Below are 17,116 nucleotides of genomic sequence, written 5' to 3'. Positions count from 1 at the left end.
TTATGTTATTGAGACCCTTATTATGAAGTTTTAGAAATATTTTTTGCCGACAGGAACAGAGATATTATTCTAGTCTTGTTTTTCAGTGACCGTTAAGCAAGATAAAGACGTTGTTTTTGGACAGGTTTAACTTATTCCTGCAGATATATTGTTTTAGATTTACCGTCACCAATCATCACCAAGTCAATGATATTTGAGTGCCAAGCGATGATGATCACATTGGCGAATAAAGTTTTTGAGACAGCGCTGGAGGGAGAGATGAGACAACGTGCTTCTTGAAAAGTTATATTGTTTTAAACTTTTAAGATAATGTTTTATTAAAAAAAAAACAGTCCCTAGAAGATGCCATATGGGTTTTGTCGTAATTTAAACATTTTATTGTTTTTGAACACTCAAACCCTCATGGCCTTCTCCTGCAAATCGGAAGTAAACCAGTTTTTTTGTACATCGGTCATTGCCATACCCAAACTTTTGTCATGTAAACCACCTAGTCGGATTAGGTATGTACAGGCCTAATTGGGCAATGTGTGGGAAAACTGAGATCGAATGAGGAGCAGAAGGGTCATTAAATGTCAATATAAGTACGCATTCAGTTTGATATTACTGTCACTTTTGTGTTGTAAATCGCTTGACCAATTGTGATTTTAGTTTGGAGCATATCTCCAGCCCATTGCCAGAACTCTAACTTAAGTAAGAGCTGAAGTGGGGTGTTGGGATTGCGAATCCCGCAACACCAACCTGCCCTCAGTCACCGGAATCCAAGTATCTTCGATTAAGATTTTCATTTTCAAGGTGTTCTGTGATAAAAAAGACGTAATAAAAAATATAAATGATTTGAGCTCATTTACTGAAGTAATACTGCGGGAAACTGATTGTTCTGTTGAATTGTGAAATTCGCATGCAGGCCTAAATATATTGCCAAGCTGTGAAACCATTGTTGAGATGTCACAGAGTATGAATGTGTACAAACATACTGAGAGATTTACCTCCCCTGCACAAATCACGTGCATCTCTCAGAACTCTGCATAGTTTCATCAAGTTGTGAAGAAAGGCGGTCTTTGTGTCGACAGGTAAGTTCTTTAAGAAGAGGTACTTGTATTTTGGGCGGAAATGTTTCTGTCCATTTACGGAGTTGTTTTTACTTGATCGTGTTACCGACTGTCAGACACAGCCTTGTTAGCCTGGTTGTCCTCATATCGACATAAGGGAGACATACCACTGGGGGGCGTGTTTTTGTACAAACTCTAACCTCGGCCTGTGTGTGAACGTCCATTGCCGATACACAGTCAGAATATTTCCTTCTGACGGAAAACGACTGGATTCAGGCTCTAGATTAGTCTCCTATAGCAACAACGTTGCCTAGAAGGCTGAGCTTTTTCTCTTTTCACCCAGGAGACCCCACGGGGTAATGCCGTTTGAATTTTATATCAAAGTGTTATAGTTATAGCCTAATCTCATTATACTTGTTTTAAAAAAATCCACCCGACTTTTCTCAACCACCTTTCCAAGCTGCTCTGTTTCGAACTAAATGTGATAACCAACATAAACGATTTAAACTCATTTGCTGAAGTAATTTTGTGGGAAACTGGTTGTTTGTTGAATTGTGTAATTCACATATAAGCCTAAGTATAATGGCAAGCTGTGGAAACCATTGTTGAGATGTCACAGAGTATGAATGTGTACAAACATACTGAGAGATTTACCTCCCCTGCACAAATCACGTGCATCTCTCAGAACTCTGCGCAGTTTTATTACATGGTGAAGAACGGCGGTCTTTGTGTCAACAGGTAAGTTCTTTAAGAAGGGGTACGTGTATTTTGGGTGGAAATGTTTCTGTCCATTTACGGAGTTATCTTTACTTGGTCGTGTTACCAACTGTCAGACACTGCCTAGTTGATTTGGTTGTGCTCGTATCGACACAAGGGAGACATATCACTTGGGGGGCGTGTCTTTGTACAAACTCTAACCTCGGCCTGTGTGTGAACGTCCATTGCCGATACACAGTCAGAATATTTCCTTCTGACGGAAAACGACTGGATTCAGGCTCTAGATTAGTCTCCTATAGCAACAACGTTGCCTAGAAGGCTGAGCTTTTTCTCTTTTCACCCAGGAGACCCCACGGGGGTAATGCCGTTTGAATTTTATATCAAAGTGTTATAGTTATAGCCTAATCTCATTATACTTGTTTTAAAAAATCCACTCGACATTTCTCAACCACCTTTCCAAGCTGCTCTGTTTTGAACTAAATGTGATAACCAACATAAACGATTTAAACTCATTTGCTGAAGTAATTTTGTGGGAAACTGGTTGTTTGTTGAATTGTGAAATTCACATATAAGCCTAAGTATAATGGCAAGCTGTGGAAACCATTGTTGAGATGTCACAGAGTATAAATGTGTACAAACATACTGAGAGATTTAACTCCCCTGCACAAATCACGTGCATCTCTCAGAACTCTGCGCAGTTTTATTACATGGTGAAGAACGGCGGTCTTTGTGTCGACAGGTAAGTTCTGTAAGAAGGGGTACTTGTATTTTGAGTGGAAATGTTTCTGTCCGTTTACGGAGTTATCTTTACTTGGTCGTGTTACCGACTGTCAGACACTGCCTAGTTTATATGGTTGCCCTCATATCGACATAAGGGAGACATACCACTTGAGGGGCGTGTCATTGTAGAGACTCTAACCTCGGCCTGTGTGTGAAAGTCTAACATTGCTGATACACAGTCAGAATATTTCCTTCTGACGGAACACGACTAAATTCAGGTTCATACTGCTTAACAATGTCGATCTTGTCACGATGTATACAGGGTGACGAGACGTTGTTAATGTGAGGTTCTGAAGCTTTAACATTGAAAGGCATTATTCAATTATGCTGAAGCAAGCTCGGTTACTGTCAGTAACGTGCAGCCTATGACACACAAAGTCCAAATATATTATCTATATGGATCGGTGTTTATGCACTGATAACCTTCGCCTGCCTGGTCCAAATATAAAAACTGTGATAGTAAAAAATTATCTTATAAGGGTATAAGCGTTCTCCTAATCCATGTACGTCAGTCCCTCTGTTATATGAGAGCCTATATGGATTGGTCATAGGGGAATCCGTGGCCGACAATGTTACACGTCAGCACGGCCCAATGATCCAGGAGCCTCATGCCAATGCCGGCGATGTCAGTTCAAGTCCAGCTAATACTTGCTACCTCTCCAGCCATACGTGAGGAGGTGTGACAGCAGTATGTGGATTTTCGTGGGTTTCCCCCGGGCCCTGGTTTCCTCCCACCATATTTCTGGCTGCCGTCCGATAAATTAAATATTCTTAAGTACGGCGTAAAACACCAATCAAATAAATAAATGAACATTACTAAAGATAAATTGTTATCACCGTTGATTTGTGAGCCATCCGATCAGATACAGCTAAAAGCGTGCTCTGTAAATGACAGCCATTGCTAAAGCCAACATTTTAAAAATTATGGGCACATTCTTGAGTTTGGCGTAAAACACCAATCAAATAAATAAATAAAATCTATTGCTCATAACGTCAGAGCTAAGGAATGTGTGTATACGCAAATGGTGCTAAAAGTAAATAGAATCTTGAAATTATGTATGGATTTGCACACATTACCTTCAGCCTTATCCATGATGCACAAAAGCATTGTTATTTGTCCATGCAAAGCTGTTGAGGATTGCGTTGGAGATGTTTAATTTATTTATTTATTTGATTGGTGTTTTACGCCATACTCAAGAATATTTGACATGTACGACGGCGGGCAGCATTATGATGGGAGGAATCCAGGCAGTGCCTGGGGAGAACCAACGACCATTCGCAGATTGCCATAAGGTCTTTCCACGTACGACCGGAGCCAGCATTGGCTGGATTTGACCTCACACCTACCACATTGGTGAGAGGCTCCTGGCTCATTGCGCTGCGCTGTTACGCTAACCACCTCGACCACAGAAGCTCCCAGAGGTTTTAATGTAAGAAAATAACTTAGGCCTGGTGATGTGTTGACTGAGTGTAACGGGAAACATCAGTGTATCACCCTGTTGGGATTTGGGTAGTCGTGTCAAACAGTTGCTAAGGGGTGATAAGAGACCTAGATAACTTAGCCGAGGAGGAAATTCACACCAGGTTTCAATATGGACTGAGCGGGTCGGTCTGAAAGGCTGGGTTTGACTTATGTTAATGAGACCCTTATTATGAAGTTTTAGAAATATTTTTGCCGACAGGAACAGAGATATTATTCTAGTTCTGTTTTTCAGTGACCGTTTGAACTCATTGCCTTAAGCAAGATAAAGACGTTGTTTTTTTGACAGGTTTAACTTATTCCTGCAGATATATTGTTTTAGATTTACCGTCACCAATCATCACCAAGTCAATGATATTTGAGTGCCAAGCGATGATGATCACATTGGCGAATAAAGTTTTTGAGACAGCGCTGGAGGGAGAGATGAGACAACGTGCTTCTTGAAAAGTTATATTGTTTTAAACTTTTAAGATAATGTTTTATAAAAAAGAACAGTCCCTAGAAGATGCCATATGGGTTTTGTCGTAATTTAAACATTTTATTGTTTTTGAACACTCAAACCCTCATGGCCTTCTCCTGCAAATCGGAAGTAAACCAGTTTTTTTTTTGTACATCGGTCATTGCCATACCCAAAGTTTTGTCATGTAAACCACCTAGTCGGATTAGGTATGTACAGGCTTACTTGGGCAATGTGCGGGAAAACTGAGATCGAATGAGGAGCAGAAGGGTCATTAAATGTCGATATAAGTACGCATTCAGTTTGATATTACTGTCACTTTTGTGTTGTGAATCGCTTGACCAATTGTGATTTTAGTTTGGAGCATATCTCCAGCCCATTGCCCGAACTCTAACTTAAGTAAGAGCCGAAGTGGGGTGTTGGGATTGCGAATCCCGCAACACCAACCTGCCCTCAGTCACCGGAATCCCGGTATCTTCGATTAAGGGTCACAACTCAGGGCAAACAGGCACTCCTCTCGAGCCCCTCACACAAACCGAGGAGATCTGGGTCTATAATATTTATCGGGGCCACATGGGAGAGCTCTAGGTTAGTCACCTATAACGACAAGGTTGCCTAGAAGCCCGAGCTTTTATTCTTTTCGCCCAGGAGACCCCACGGGGATAATGCCGTTTGAATTCGATGTCAAAGTGTTGTAGCAATAGCGTAATCTCATTATACTGTTTTCAGAAAATCCATCCGACATTTCTCAACTAGATTTTCCAAGTGTTCTGCTTGGAACTAGACGTAATAAAAAATATAAACGAAATAAACTCATTTGCTAAGTAAAAGGTCGAGCTGTGGAAACCATTGTTGAGATGTCACAGAGTATAAATGTGTACAAACATACTGAGAGATTTACCTCCCCTGCACAGATCTGGTGTATCTCTCAGAACGCTGCACAGTTTTATTACATGGTGAAGAACGGCGGTCTTTGTGTCGACAGGTAAGTTCTGTAAGAAGGGGTACTTGTATTTTGGGTGGAAATGTTTCTGTCCGTTTACGGAGTTATCTTTACTTGGTCGTGTTACCGACTGTCAGACACTGCCTAGTTGATTTGGTTGTCCTCATATCGACACAAGAGACACATACCACTGGGGGGCGGGAGGCGTGTCTTTGTACTCTAACCTCAGCCTGTGTGTGAACGTCTAACATTGCCGATACACAGTCAGAATATTTCCTTGTGGCGAAAAACGACTGGATTCAGGTTCATATTGTTTACCTGTGTCGATCTTGTCACGATATGTACAGAGTAATGAGGCCTTAATAATGTGAGGTTCTGAAGCTTTAACATTGAAAGGCATTATGTAGTTTTGGGGAAGGTCGATTACTGGCGGTGAGTGAGTGCTTGGGGTTTAACGTCGTTCTCAACAATTTTTCAGTCATATGACGACGAAGGAATCCTCAGGGTGTATGTAATGTCCCTCCTTGTCGCAGGACGGATTTCCACTGCTCTTTTATCTAGTGCTGTTTCACTGAGACGACTTACCGCCCCGCAAGAAAGCAAGTAAGCTGCCCCGCCCGAGCCATTACAGTGATACGGGTCAACCAGTCGTTGCATTATCCCCTTCATGCTGAACGCCAAGCCTTCCTAAGTCTTAGGTGTAACCCGACTGACGATTGATCCTGGATCCACCGCTCCCAAAGCGGACGCTCTACCAACTGTGCTATTTTGGCCGGTTACTGGCGGTGACGTGTCACCTAAGTGCGAAGTGCGAATATCCTATAGCCTATATCATCGGCTCATAAGGACCACACTGGCCGAGGGTATTAGTGGACCAGCACGGTGACCAAGAAGCTTCCCGCCAACGCGGCCGCTGTGAGTTCAAGTCCAGCTCATGCTTGCTTGCTTCCTCTCTGGCCATACGTGGGCTGACTGAATTCCCACCATAATTCGGGCTAATTCGGATAAGTGAAACAATCTTGACTAAGCCGTAATACACCCATCAAATAAATAAATAAATAATTGTTACTACAGGTAAATTGTGATGACCGATGATCTGTGAGCCATCCGATCAGATGCAGCTCAAACCACTCACTGTAAATAACGGCCATTGCTAAAGCCAACATTTTTAAAGTTATGCACACATTCTTGAGTTTGGCGTAAAACACCAATCGAATAAATAAAAGAAAATCTATTGCTCATAACGTAAAAGCTAAGGAATGTGTACATACGCAAATGGTGCTAAAAGTAAATAGAATCTTGAAATTATGTATTGATTTGCACACATTATCTTCAGTCTTACTATAATGTATGTAAATGATGTCTTCGTAAGGCTGTCTATTGTACAATGTTACGAAATGTACTTACAAATATAAAAGATTTGAACCCAGTGCTGAAGTAATTTTAGGGAAACTGGTATGTTTATTAATATATGGCATTCCCATATAAAGTTGAAAGGGAACTGTACGTGATAACCATCGTTGGGATGTCATGGAATATAGGTGTGTAAAAGCATATTGAGGGGTTTACCTCATGTGCTCAAATGACGTGTGTTTCTAACAGCCAAGTATTTCCTGTTTCAATCTGTGCAGTTTTATCAATTTGTGAATTTGTGGGAATTGTGGGAATTGTGTCGACAGGTAAGTGCTGTAAGACGGATTACGTCTATTTTTATGTCCTGATGTTTCCATCAGATGAGGGAGTTGTCTTTACTTGATCGTGTTACCGACTCTCAGACAGTATTTAGTTGGTCTAGTCGCCCTTAAATGGACATAAAGTAGACGTAGGATTTGGGGTGGTACTATACGGACTCTGATACTGTCAATACATAGTCAGAATAATTTCTTCTGAAGAAAAAAAGGATTGATTTGGGTTTAGGTCCATACTGTTTAATCATGTCGATCTTGTCATCGAATAGGCAGGGCAATAGTACGTCATTAATGTATTTTTCTAAAGCTTTGACCTTGGAAGGCATTATGTAGGGTTTTGCTGAAGGTCGTTTGTTGCCGGTGACGTGTTGTCTAGGGTTGAGCCCGCATACCTGTAAATAGCCAGAACAACCGGCATGTACGGCATGTACAGTTTTTTGTATGACCCGACTCGGGTTTGATATCAGGTCGCCTGACTTCTTAAAATAATGAATCTTAAAATAATGTACTGAATTGCACACAGGATTTTCAGCCTTACATGACAGGCTGCATGTATTATTAACTTTCCACTGTGGAAGCATTAAAATCTAGCTCAGATTTAAGTCAATATTAAGGGTTTAAACATTTTATTTGATCAGTATTGATCGTAGGGTATGGCAGCTCTGTTGTAGTCTGTACTTCTGTGGTTCCTGACAATAACATGATAAAACACTGTTACTCGTCACTAAGTAACGTGGTATTTATTATATGTCTAAAATTCAGCAGATAGAGATAATCCAGAGGTTTGGCCCAGTTACATACACAGTACACAGGCTTAAGTTACCTTCATAACCACTGCATCCACAATCTTGGCCAAATGACCATACTGAGTCAAGTCCCGACACTGCTGCTGAAGGTGTTTTCGTACTGGCTGTATATAAATCTACTTTTAAATCGCGACAATCTCTTTTACAAACAAATCTGCTGATTATGGATGGGAGCTGTATATTGAACATCACTATCAAACACGTCTGCCCAAATTGGCTTGACCAGACCTTTGCCAAAAAATCTCTCGTGCGCAATAAAAGGAAGAATCGCTATATTTCTAACTGAGCGAAATGGATTCATTCTCAGGAAACGAGGTGCGCATCCTCTCCTCGTACATGTATAGGTACTCTAATGCTTCTTAAATGAGAATTGGAGAATTGCGAGAAAAAGTACTGTACCCAACATGATGTTGGAACACCTTAATATTTTTGTATAGGAACACACTCACAGGTGCCGGTGTGAGCGATTTGCCATTTTCATTTCAGGAGAAAAAGACAAGAGAATAATGGCCGAAAGCAAGCAGAATCGTGATGATGTTTTCACATGCTCTATATGTATGGAAACGTTCCGGAAACCAGTAATGCTACCCTGTCAGCACAGTTTTTGTAGGGAATGCATTGGTTTATATGCTGACAAGTCTAAACCTGTACGGGCAGATGAGACCTCTGGCATCACAGGGAATGAGGACGTTCATCAGCTGATCTCATGCCCTGTGTGTCGGGCACCGACCAGTCTAGGGAGAGAAGGTGTGGCTGGTCTGCCACCCAACTTTCATCTGGCAGAAATTGTGGAGAGGTTCTCGTCTGTTGTAGAGGTTGAGGATGACACCCCATATTGTTCTATGTGTGAGGTGGAAAATCACGCTAAAGCTGTCAAGTTTTGTACCAACTGTGGTGTGTTTTACTGTCAGGAATGTCTTGCAAATTACCATCCAATGCGGGGGCCTCTGAAACGTCACCGACTGATTTCCTCCATGGAGTACCTCTCCCAGGACACCTCACAGGGTCAAGTCAGCAGACACCACCAATCGACTCAACAAGCCACATGTTCTAGACATGGTCAGCCATTCTGCTTGTACTGTGTAACGTGCCGGATGGTGATCTGTCTGGGGTGTGTGGTTGACCATCCGAAACACGCTGTGCAAGATATAAAATCTGCAGCTGAGAATGACAAGGTAAGGCGAAAAGAAATTCGTATATCAGTCATCAACCAAAATGGATGTTCTGAGTCAATAATAGCAAGACCAATTCCGTAAACAACGATTAACACGAACCACAAAAAAAATAAGAAACTGTATAAGTACATAATTACTTTGGAATAATGCGAAGTAGTAAACAGATTTCAATTATGTCGGAAAGAGGCAAGGAATGTTCAAGGTGAATAACTTAAATTAGTATCTAAATTGTATACCATGCTAGTATATAAGTCGCTAATTAAAATTAATAGTTTTTGAACTATATATTGACCCAACGTTTATGATCTATAGTGGAAAAGGCGACATTTTTTCTTGTACCGTAGTGAGTCGTTTGAAAGCCTGGTTTTTGAATGCATTGCAGCCAGATGTTTTAACCAAGACTAGTGAACTGGAGAAAGTTCTACAAGAAACTAAAGAATCACTGTCAGGAGTTATGAGGCTGCACAAGAAGATACAGGTGGGTATTTTCCTTGACACCTGTTCAGTCTGTGTTGTACTGCATACCCTGGTAACTCATTTTGACTATGTAGAATATCGCTATCATTCACAAATCCAGGTAACATACACCTGTCAGTCATCTTTAATAAAGCTCTATTCTGTCACATATTATACGACTTTTTTAAAGAATTTAAATAGTGTCATGCACAGGCTGATGTTACGATTCATTTGCATGAAGAACATGTCTGTTTACCTACATGTATTTCTGGTTTATCTAATCAGACTATCCTACCATTAATATGACTTTCTTCTCTGTGACACACGCGCAATATGCCCACCTCAGACAACTCCAGTTGATACATCATCACCGATCATACGCTGTTATAATAATATCTATAGTATATAGGCATGTAAGCACACCATTTGATCTGATTTGGCGACAGTGTTTTAGTTTGAACCAGCCTCAGGTATCTGAGGTGCTATCCGAAGCATCTAAGGCTTCACCATCTCGCCTTGCTCGGAGAATCAGTTGTGATGACACGACCCTTTTGGGGGTTGAACCACCTACCTGTGGGTTTTGAGTCGACATATACTTGTACATCGCTGGACTAAAGGGGAATCCCCGCCAGCCCGGAGGTACATTGTAGATACAGTTGTGTAGCGTGTATATTTTACCCTGTTATAAATGCATATGTAATATCTTGAACACATAACTCAAAATCTGTGGATGAGGTAATAAACGATTTTTCTGTTTGGCAGGAAAACCAGGATCTTCACACTCAGGAGGTAGAAAAGGCTTATTGCGCAGCCTTGGAAGCTTTACAAGCCTGGCGGCTGCACTCGTTAGATGCTATGAAAACGCGCTATTCACAGTGGAGAGTGGAGTGTAGCGCCATACTCAAACATTTCCAAATTCAGGCTCAGGAAATGGAGAGTATAGTACAGGCTTCCAAAGATTTGTTGACGTCAATGGACGTCGAGTTTTTACAGGTAAGTCAAATGTACACAATCTCTAACATTGGTTCAGCTGCCTCAACTCCAGTTAAATACCTCAAGTAACCACACAGGACAAACTGCCAATAATTTGTCAGCTTCAGAGAACATGCAAAGTTTTCTTACCTCTGTGGGCTGTAGATATCTTTATTTTGACCGCTCATTTGTAAACAGATGTGATATGTATGTAGTGTAAGTACACAGAGGTGTCTCATTTACCATTGTCACATTATTGAACCTGTGACCGGCCTCATACAATGACCCTAATGAACAGTGATCAGGTGTTCAAATCCATCTCATGCTGCCAGATCTGCTGAAGGTTTAGGTCCAGAGTTTAACTGCTTTACTTTGTTCAGTGGTTCTCTCCGGTTGCTCTCCGTTTTTCTACCCATAAACCTAACCGCTCAGCGATTAGACCAATAAACAACTCCAGGATCTTGTCTATGTAATGTTAAAAAAGAGTGTATTGTTTGATGTTTTTCGAAAACGACATGTGAATACAAACAGTAATAAAGGCATTATCTGTGTTTGAAACAATAAATTAGCCATTGTACAAACCGTATATCGACAACTATATCTCTGTTGATGTCCCCAGGCACTGGCCGGTTTCCTCCAACCAAAAGTCTAACCACGGTCTAAAAAGAGAAATATTTTTGAGCACGACGTAAAACACCAACCAAACAAACCATCATGTTGTGGCTCATTATGTTGTCCCAATTTTCAATCATTTGGATGATAACGGCTGTTTTCTGTTTTGGGTTTTTCGGTCCAAAGTTGATTTACCTGGAACAGAAAGTCCAGGCCCACAGGTGATAAACACAATGGCTACTTTCACAAGCTTGTAACACACAGAATTTGATAGCGTTTACTGTGTTTGTGGTATTTGTTTGTTTCGGATTGTAAACATCGTCCTTTTGTATGCACCAGTAGTCTACTTTAGCCTAACATTTTCATAAACGTGCCGTAAAATAACCATATAACAGCCGTAGAAAGGGACTCCTAACAGGAAGACAAGAATTTAGCCATTTCTTCATTTTCCTGACATCATTGGTTTATATCCCTCTCTTTAGAAGATTTCTACCCTGGTCTTCTTATTTATAGTCCACGGTTAATACGATTGTTTACCTTCTTCCCACAGCTTTTAGGGGAAGGGGAGATAACTCTAGTGCCTTTCACTATAATGAAACCTTCTGCCACAATACTCGTGACATTGACTAAAGATTGCTTCGATGACAGTAGTGTAGGATTCAGAAACCTTACCACATGCTAAGATTTATGCAACCACTATCCTTAAATTGGTTACTGTTTTACTTTTAATATGTGGAACAAATCATTTTCAACTAAGATTGGGTGATCTCGAAATCTTCGGGGAAAAATTACACAGCAACAAGCCCCAAAGAATTTATTACACCGGAATTTAGAGCTGATTTTGACTATGTGATTGACTAGGGAGTGGTCTAATTTTTTGAGGGAAAAGCCAAGGGTCCATGTGTACTATAGGAGAGGTAAGCCATATCAGTTACAACCGTGTTCTTGTTACATATTGTGGTGAAAGTACAATGTATACCCTAATTTTTCTAAAATTTGGGACAGATATTACTAGTGTTTGAAAGTAGAATATTACATTTCTTTACCAGCCTTTTCGAAAGTAAAAATATGAATAGATTGTTCATTAGATGGTCCAACCATGTGACAAAAAGGAAACTCAATATTCCTGCTATAATTACATGTTAATTGGCTACAATGGGCAGACCAGGTGTCCCAAATTTTAGAAGAAACAGGGTAGGTACAGAATCTTAGTTTCGGTTATCATCTTTACTTGATTTTATATGGGTTTTCAATTCTGTTTGTTGACAGGGTTCCACAGACTTCACCAAAACGTATGTATGAATATGTTATACCTATCAAGGTTTGTTACACATGTGCACGTGACTATAGTCAGCAGATGTGTTTCTGTAACGCTGAGTACAAGCACTGTAGTCCTCCAGAACATGACTCAAGCATAAAATATATCTAGTGTTCAAACATACGTATGTTCGGACAAATCAGATCTAACCTGCTAGGAATAGTACACTGTATATTATGGCATTCTCATAACTGCGTGGTACATAGGATTATTACACGACTTTGTCTCTTTCTTTTCTCTCCCCTTCTCACAGAATTGATGATCGATTGAATGAGATAAGAGCAGATCTGGAGAAACATGAAGTCAGCAGACAGAAGCTTCTAGAATCTGTACAACAGGACCACGTTGTCCCCAGACACGTGACTGTAAAGGAGACAGTGCAAGAAAGTCAGGACTTAGAAGCAGCAGTCGGTGAACAAATGTCACCCCTACGTGTTAAAAGTAGGTTCTTATATGTTTAAATGGTGTACATTTGGGTGTGCTCAGAGAGCATAAATGACTGAGGGGTTTACACTAGTGTGTGCATCAAAAACACAAACATAAAATGAAGGCACACAGTTGTGTGTAGAAAACACACAGAAGACTGTGTTAAGAAGTTTACAAAAAGCACAAATACTATGAGGTGTTCGCAAGGGCATGAACAAAACACAAACCGGTGTCAGGTTTACTGTAGAGTGTGGGCAAAAAACACAAAGTAATGCAAAAAACACAAAGTAATGCAAAACACAAAGTAATGCAAGGTGTATAGTGGAGTGTCTGCAACAGATACAAACTAATGTGAGGTATGCATTAGGGTGTGAACAAAAGCTAAAAACTAATGTTAGGCATGTCAAAGGGTTGGCAAAACAGAGAAAAACTAATATAAGGTGCACTAAAAACAATGTGGGAATTACCTTAGGATGTGCTCAGAAGACAAAAACAATGTAAAGCAAGCATTTGGGTGTGCCCAGAAGACGTAGACTAATGTGAGGTATACAGTAGGGTGTGCTCAGAAGACACAGACTTATGTGGAGTATACAGTAGGGTGTGCTCAGAAGACACAGACTAATGTGTGCTATACAATAGAGTATGTACAGAAGACGCAGACTAATGTGAGGTATACAGTAGGGTGTGCTCAGAAGACACAGACTAATGTGAGGTATACAGTAGGTTGGGCACAGAAGAAACAGACTAATGTTAGGTATACAGTAGGGTGTGCACATAGGATATAAACTTATGTGAGGTGTACAGTAGGGTGTGCACAGAAAGACAGAGACTAATGTGAGGTATATAGTAAGTTGTGTACAGAGGACACAAACCAATGTGAGGTATACAGTAGGGTGTGTACAGAGGACGGAAACTGATGTGAGGTATACAGTAGGTTGTGCACAAAATATACAAACTAATGTGAGGTGTACAGTAGGGTGTGTACAGAAGAAACAAACTAATGTGAGGTGTACAGAAGTGTGTGTACAGAGGACACGAACTAATGTGAGGTATATAGTAGAGTGTGCCCAAAAAGAAACAAACTAATGTGAGGTATACAGTAGGGTGTGTACAGAGGACACAAGCTAATGTGAGGTGTAAGGTAAGGTGTATACAGAGGAGACAGACTAATGTGAGGTATACAGTAGGGTGTGCACAAAAGACACAACTTAATGTGAGGTATACAGTAGGGTGTGCACAGAAGACAGAGACTAATGTGAGGTATACAGTAGGGTGTGCACAGAAGACACAGACTAATGTGAGGTATACAGTAGGGTGTGTACAGAGGACACAATCTAATGTGAGGTATACAGTAGGGTGGGCACAGAAGACACTGTAGACAGTAGGGAGCGCACAAAAGACAGAAACTAATGTGAGGTGTACCGTAAGTTGTGTATAGAGGACACAAACTAATGAGAGGTGTACATTAGGGTGTGTACAGAAGACACAGACTAAAGTGACGTATACAGTAGGGTGTTTGAGGTATACAGGAAGGTGTGTAGAGAGGACACAAACTAAGGTGAGGTGTACAGGAAGGTGTGTACACAGGACAGAAACTAATATCAGACATAAAATTGTGTATGGTTATTGTAAAGTGTACAGTGGGCTGAGAAGTCAAGAGGAATTCAGTAGGCTATCCTAAGAAATTTAAAGTCAATGTAAGCTATATACAGCATGGTTTGCTAATAAATAAATAAAAATGTAGTGTATACAACAGTATGTTTTTCCCCAAAAACAAAGGAAAGTACATTGCAGGGTTATATATCAGCAGATGTACATTAAGTTAGAACAGGGCAGGTGGGAGCGTACCCCTCAGTTTATTCTATGTGTACAAATCATCAGGTGTATTGCCTAGTGTCTGGGTGGTATTTATACCATGTATAAAAATCAGCAGGAGTCCTGTTAGATGTCTGTGTGATGTTTACCTCATGGGTAGAAATCAACAAATTTACTGCCAGAGCAGGACAGATGGCAGTGTACCCTGGGTGATATTTACCTAATGAGTAGAAATCTGCAGGTGTGCTGTCAGGACAGAACATATAACATATTGTACCCCTGAGTGTCTGAGTGATGTTTACCCCATGTGTAAAAATCAGTAGGTGTACTGTTAGGACAGAACAGATAACATATTGTACCCCTGAGTGTCTGAGTGATATTTACCTCATGTGTACAAATCAGCAGGTATACTGTTAGGACAGAACAGATAACACACTGTAGCCTATCTCTCAGCGTCTAGACCTGTGATATTTAACCCATAACTGATAACATGATATATGTCAACTCTCTTAATTATTAATGAAACAGTTAGCCAAGTAAAAACTCACAATGATTTGCTAGATTCAAATGTAGTCAAACACATATTTCAAAGGGTAAAAAACCCTCATATCTGTTTTTGTTTCATTGTTATTTAAAGGTAGAGATTCGATGTATGCAGGCCTATATATTAATAATCGTTGATCTTCATTTATTTCCTCACTTGATATAAGTTTGTCTTTAATATTTAAATATTTAACTCTCTTTTGAAAAAATCTGCTGAAGAAAATTGAATCTAATAGTTCTTTACTACTAATAATTCTGATGGATTAAGTAGTCTTTGGAGTACTGCGGCAAAGAAAGTCACTTGGTGAGTTATGTGTGGCGAGTTACCTCCCTTACTAGACATACGGCTTCGGTAGCTTGTTACTCCACAAATGGCAACAGGCCTACTACAGCTTCATAGTGAATTGTGTGTTCAGATGTGCCATAACTGACAACTAAAACCAAATGCCGGATAGAGGAAGGTATTGTTCTTGTTGTAGGTGATAATATTCAAACAATTTAGAGCTAAAAATCTGTATTTTAACCCAGCACTTAGTCAATATCGTACCCGTCATTTGGTGATAGATCCAGATCATGTCGGAGATCACCTCTTTTTCAAACCAGCTGAAATTGACTGAAACCTGTGTATAAATTACATTCGTGTCAGCAGTATATGTCCATTTATTCCTAGAGATTGTGTTGAGAAGATAAAACCACGGTATGTGTACAGGTATTTACACCTCAGTCTTACAGCGTGTGTTTATGGTTTACTGTTGTTTATACTGCTTCTGTTATGTTTTTGCAGAACCGACGCTGAGATTCACAGAGACAGATGACAGTGAGCTGCGAATCATTGAGAGCGGCTCTGTGGTAAAGGCTGAGGACTTGTCCGAGGTGTGGTATGGGACAGCTGTGACAGATGGGTGTTACCAGACGGGCAGGTACTACTGGGAGATACACATCACCTGTTCACATGACTGTAACTGTGGTGTAGGAGTGACACAGGAGAGCTGTGGCGTGAGTGAGGAGATAGACCCTGGCCGTAACTCCTGGTACATTGGGATGGTGTACTGTGGTGATGAGGTCAGGTGTGATAGTCTCTGTGGTGGTGAGATCAAACCTGACTATCTACAGTACAGACGTTACACACGACCTCATCACCTGGGTGTGTACCTGGACTGTGATGACCACACAATGACAATCCTGGACTGTGACAACAACCAGGTAATGTGCACTGTCAGTGGTGTTATCGTCACAGAGCCTCTCGTGCCATGGGTTGAGTTTGGTGTCGGGTCTGGATCTTTGTCTGCTCGTCTGGTAACGGGGGACTCTGCAACTCTGCCTCAAGTTCTCTGTGATATGATAAACACTTCCTGACCCTGGGGTCATTATTCATTACATCTATTCCATCATATTATAATTTGTTGAAATAGACTTTAATTAGCGGTTTTTTTTTAAACAAACTGACAAATTTGTGTATTGATGTTTTAGTTAATGTCAGCAGTGTGGCTAATTCAGTATGTGTAGCTTCTTCTGCAAAGTGGTCAGTGATCTGTTACAAGCTTACAACTTGCTGTGGTTATACACAGTCTGTCTGACTTGTCCTGAACATCAATGTCAGTTTTCTTCCAGATAAAATACATGTAGATAATGACTGGGTAGTTTTATTTTTAGTAATGGAGACTTGTAAATCAGCATAATCAGGAGTGTCACTGAGCAAAACAGTTCACAGTTTATACATGACAATACATAATATAGCCAACATAGTACATGTAGTAATTCTTGTTGTGTTACGTAACCTTAGTTCCTAAAAAAGTACTAAATGAGAGATATATCCCTTACCCTTTTAGGTTAGACAGGAGCATTGATTTTCCTTAATAACTATGTAGTAAATCTTCAA

General features: G+C 40.4%; 1 protein-coding gene across 2 annotated transcripts; it reads left to right on the top strand.

Moving 5' to 3' along the window:
• The first annotated feature begins 5,425 nt into the window (after positions 1–5,425).
• LOC135464699 (probable E3 ubiquitin-protein ligase MID2) lies at positions 5,426–16,140 on the top strand. 2 transcript variants are annotated; one of them, XM_064742202.1, is made up of 6 exons: positions 5,426–5,468; positions 8,407–9,095; positions 9,478–9,573; positions 10,314–10,544; positions 12,405–12,894; positions 16,022–16,140. In XM_064742202.1, exons 2-5 carry the CDS (start codon positions 8,427–8,429, stop codon positions 12,435–12,437), a joined length of 1,029 nt encoding a protein of 342 aa, XP_064598272.1. In that variant the 5' UTR covers positions 5,426–5,468; positions 8,407–8,426; the 3' UTR covers positions 12,438–12,894; positions 16,022–16,140. The 2 variants fall into 2 exon arrangements, with proteins under 2 accessions (XP_064598272.1, XP_064598271.1); XM_064742201.1 differs by having other exon boundaries at positions 10,314–12,894.
• The last annotated feature ends 976 nt before the right edge of the window (positions 16,141–17,116 follow it).

The sequence above is a fragment of the Liolophura sinensis genome, chromosome 4 (genome assembly GCF_032854445.1).
Source record: "Liolophura sinensis isolate JHLJ2023 chromosome 4, CUHK_Ljap_v2, whole genome shotgun sequence".
In the NCBI taxonomy this organism is placed as follows: domain Eukaryota; kingdom Metazoa; phylum Mollusca; class Polyplacophora; order Chitonida; family Chitonidae; genus Liolophura; species Liolophura sinensis.
The sequence above is the reverse complement of the archived record's forward strand: the minus strand, read 5'-3'. Positions and strand labels throughout refer to the sequence as shown.

Excerpts from the sequence above, each read along its gene's own strand:
- LOC135464699 (XM_064742201.1), top strand. The coding sequence starts at position 8,427 with ATGGCCGAAAGCAAGCAGAATCGTGATGATGTTTTCACATGCTCTATA. Across the intron at positions 9,096-9,477 it reads CTGCAGCTGAGAATGACAAG|CCAGATGTTTTAACCAAGAC; the intron begins GTAAGGCGAAAA and ends AATGCATTGCAG. Across the intron at positions 9,574-10,313 it reads GGCTGCACAAGAAGATACAG|GAAAACCAGGATCTTCACAC; the intron begins GTGGGTATTTTC and ends TCTGTTTGGCAG.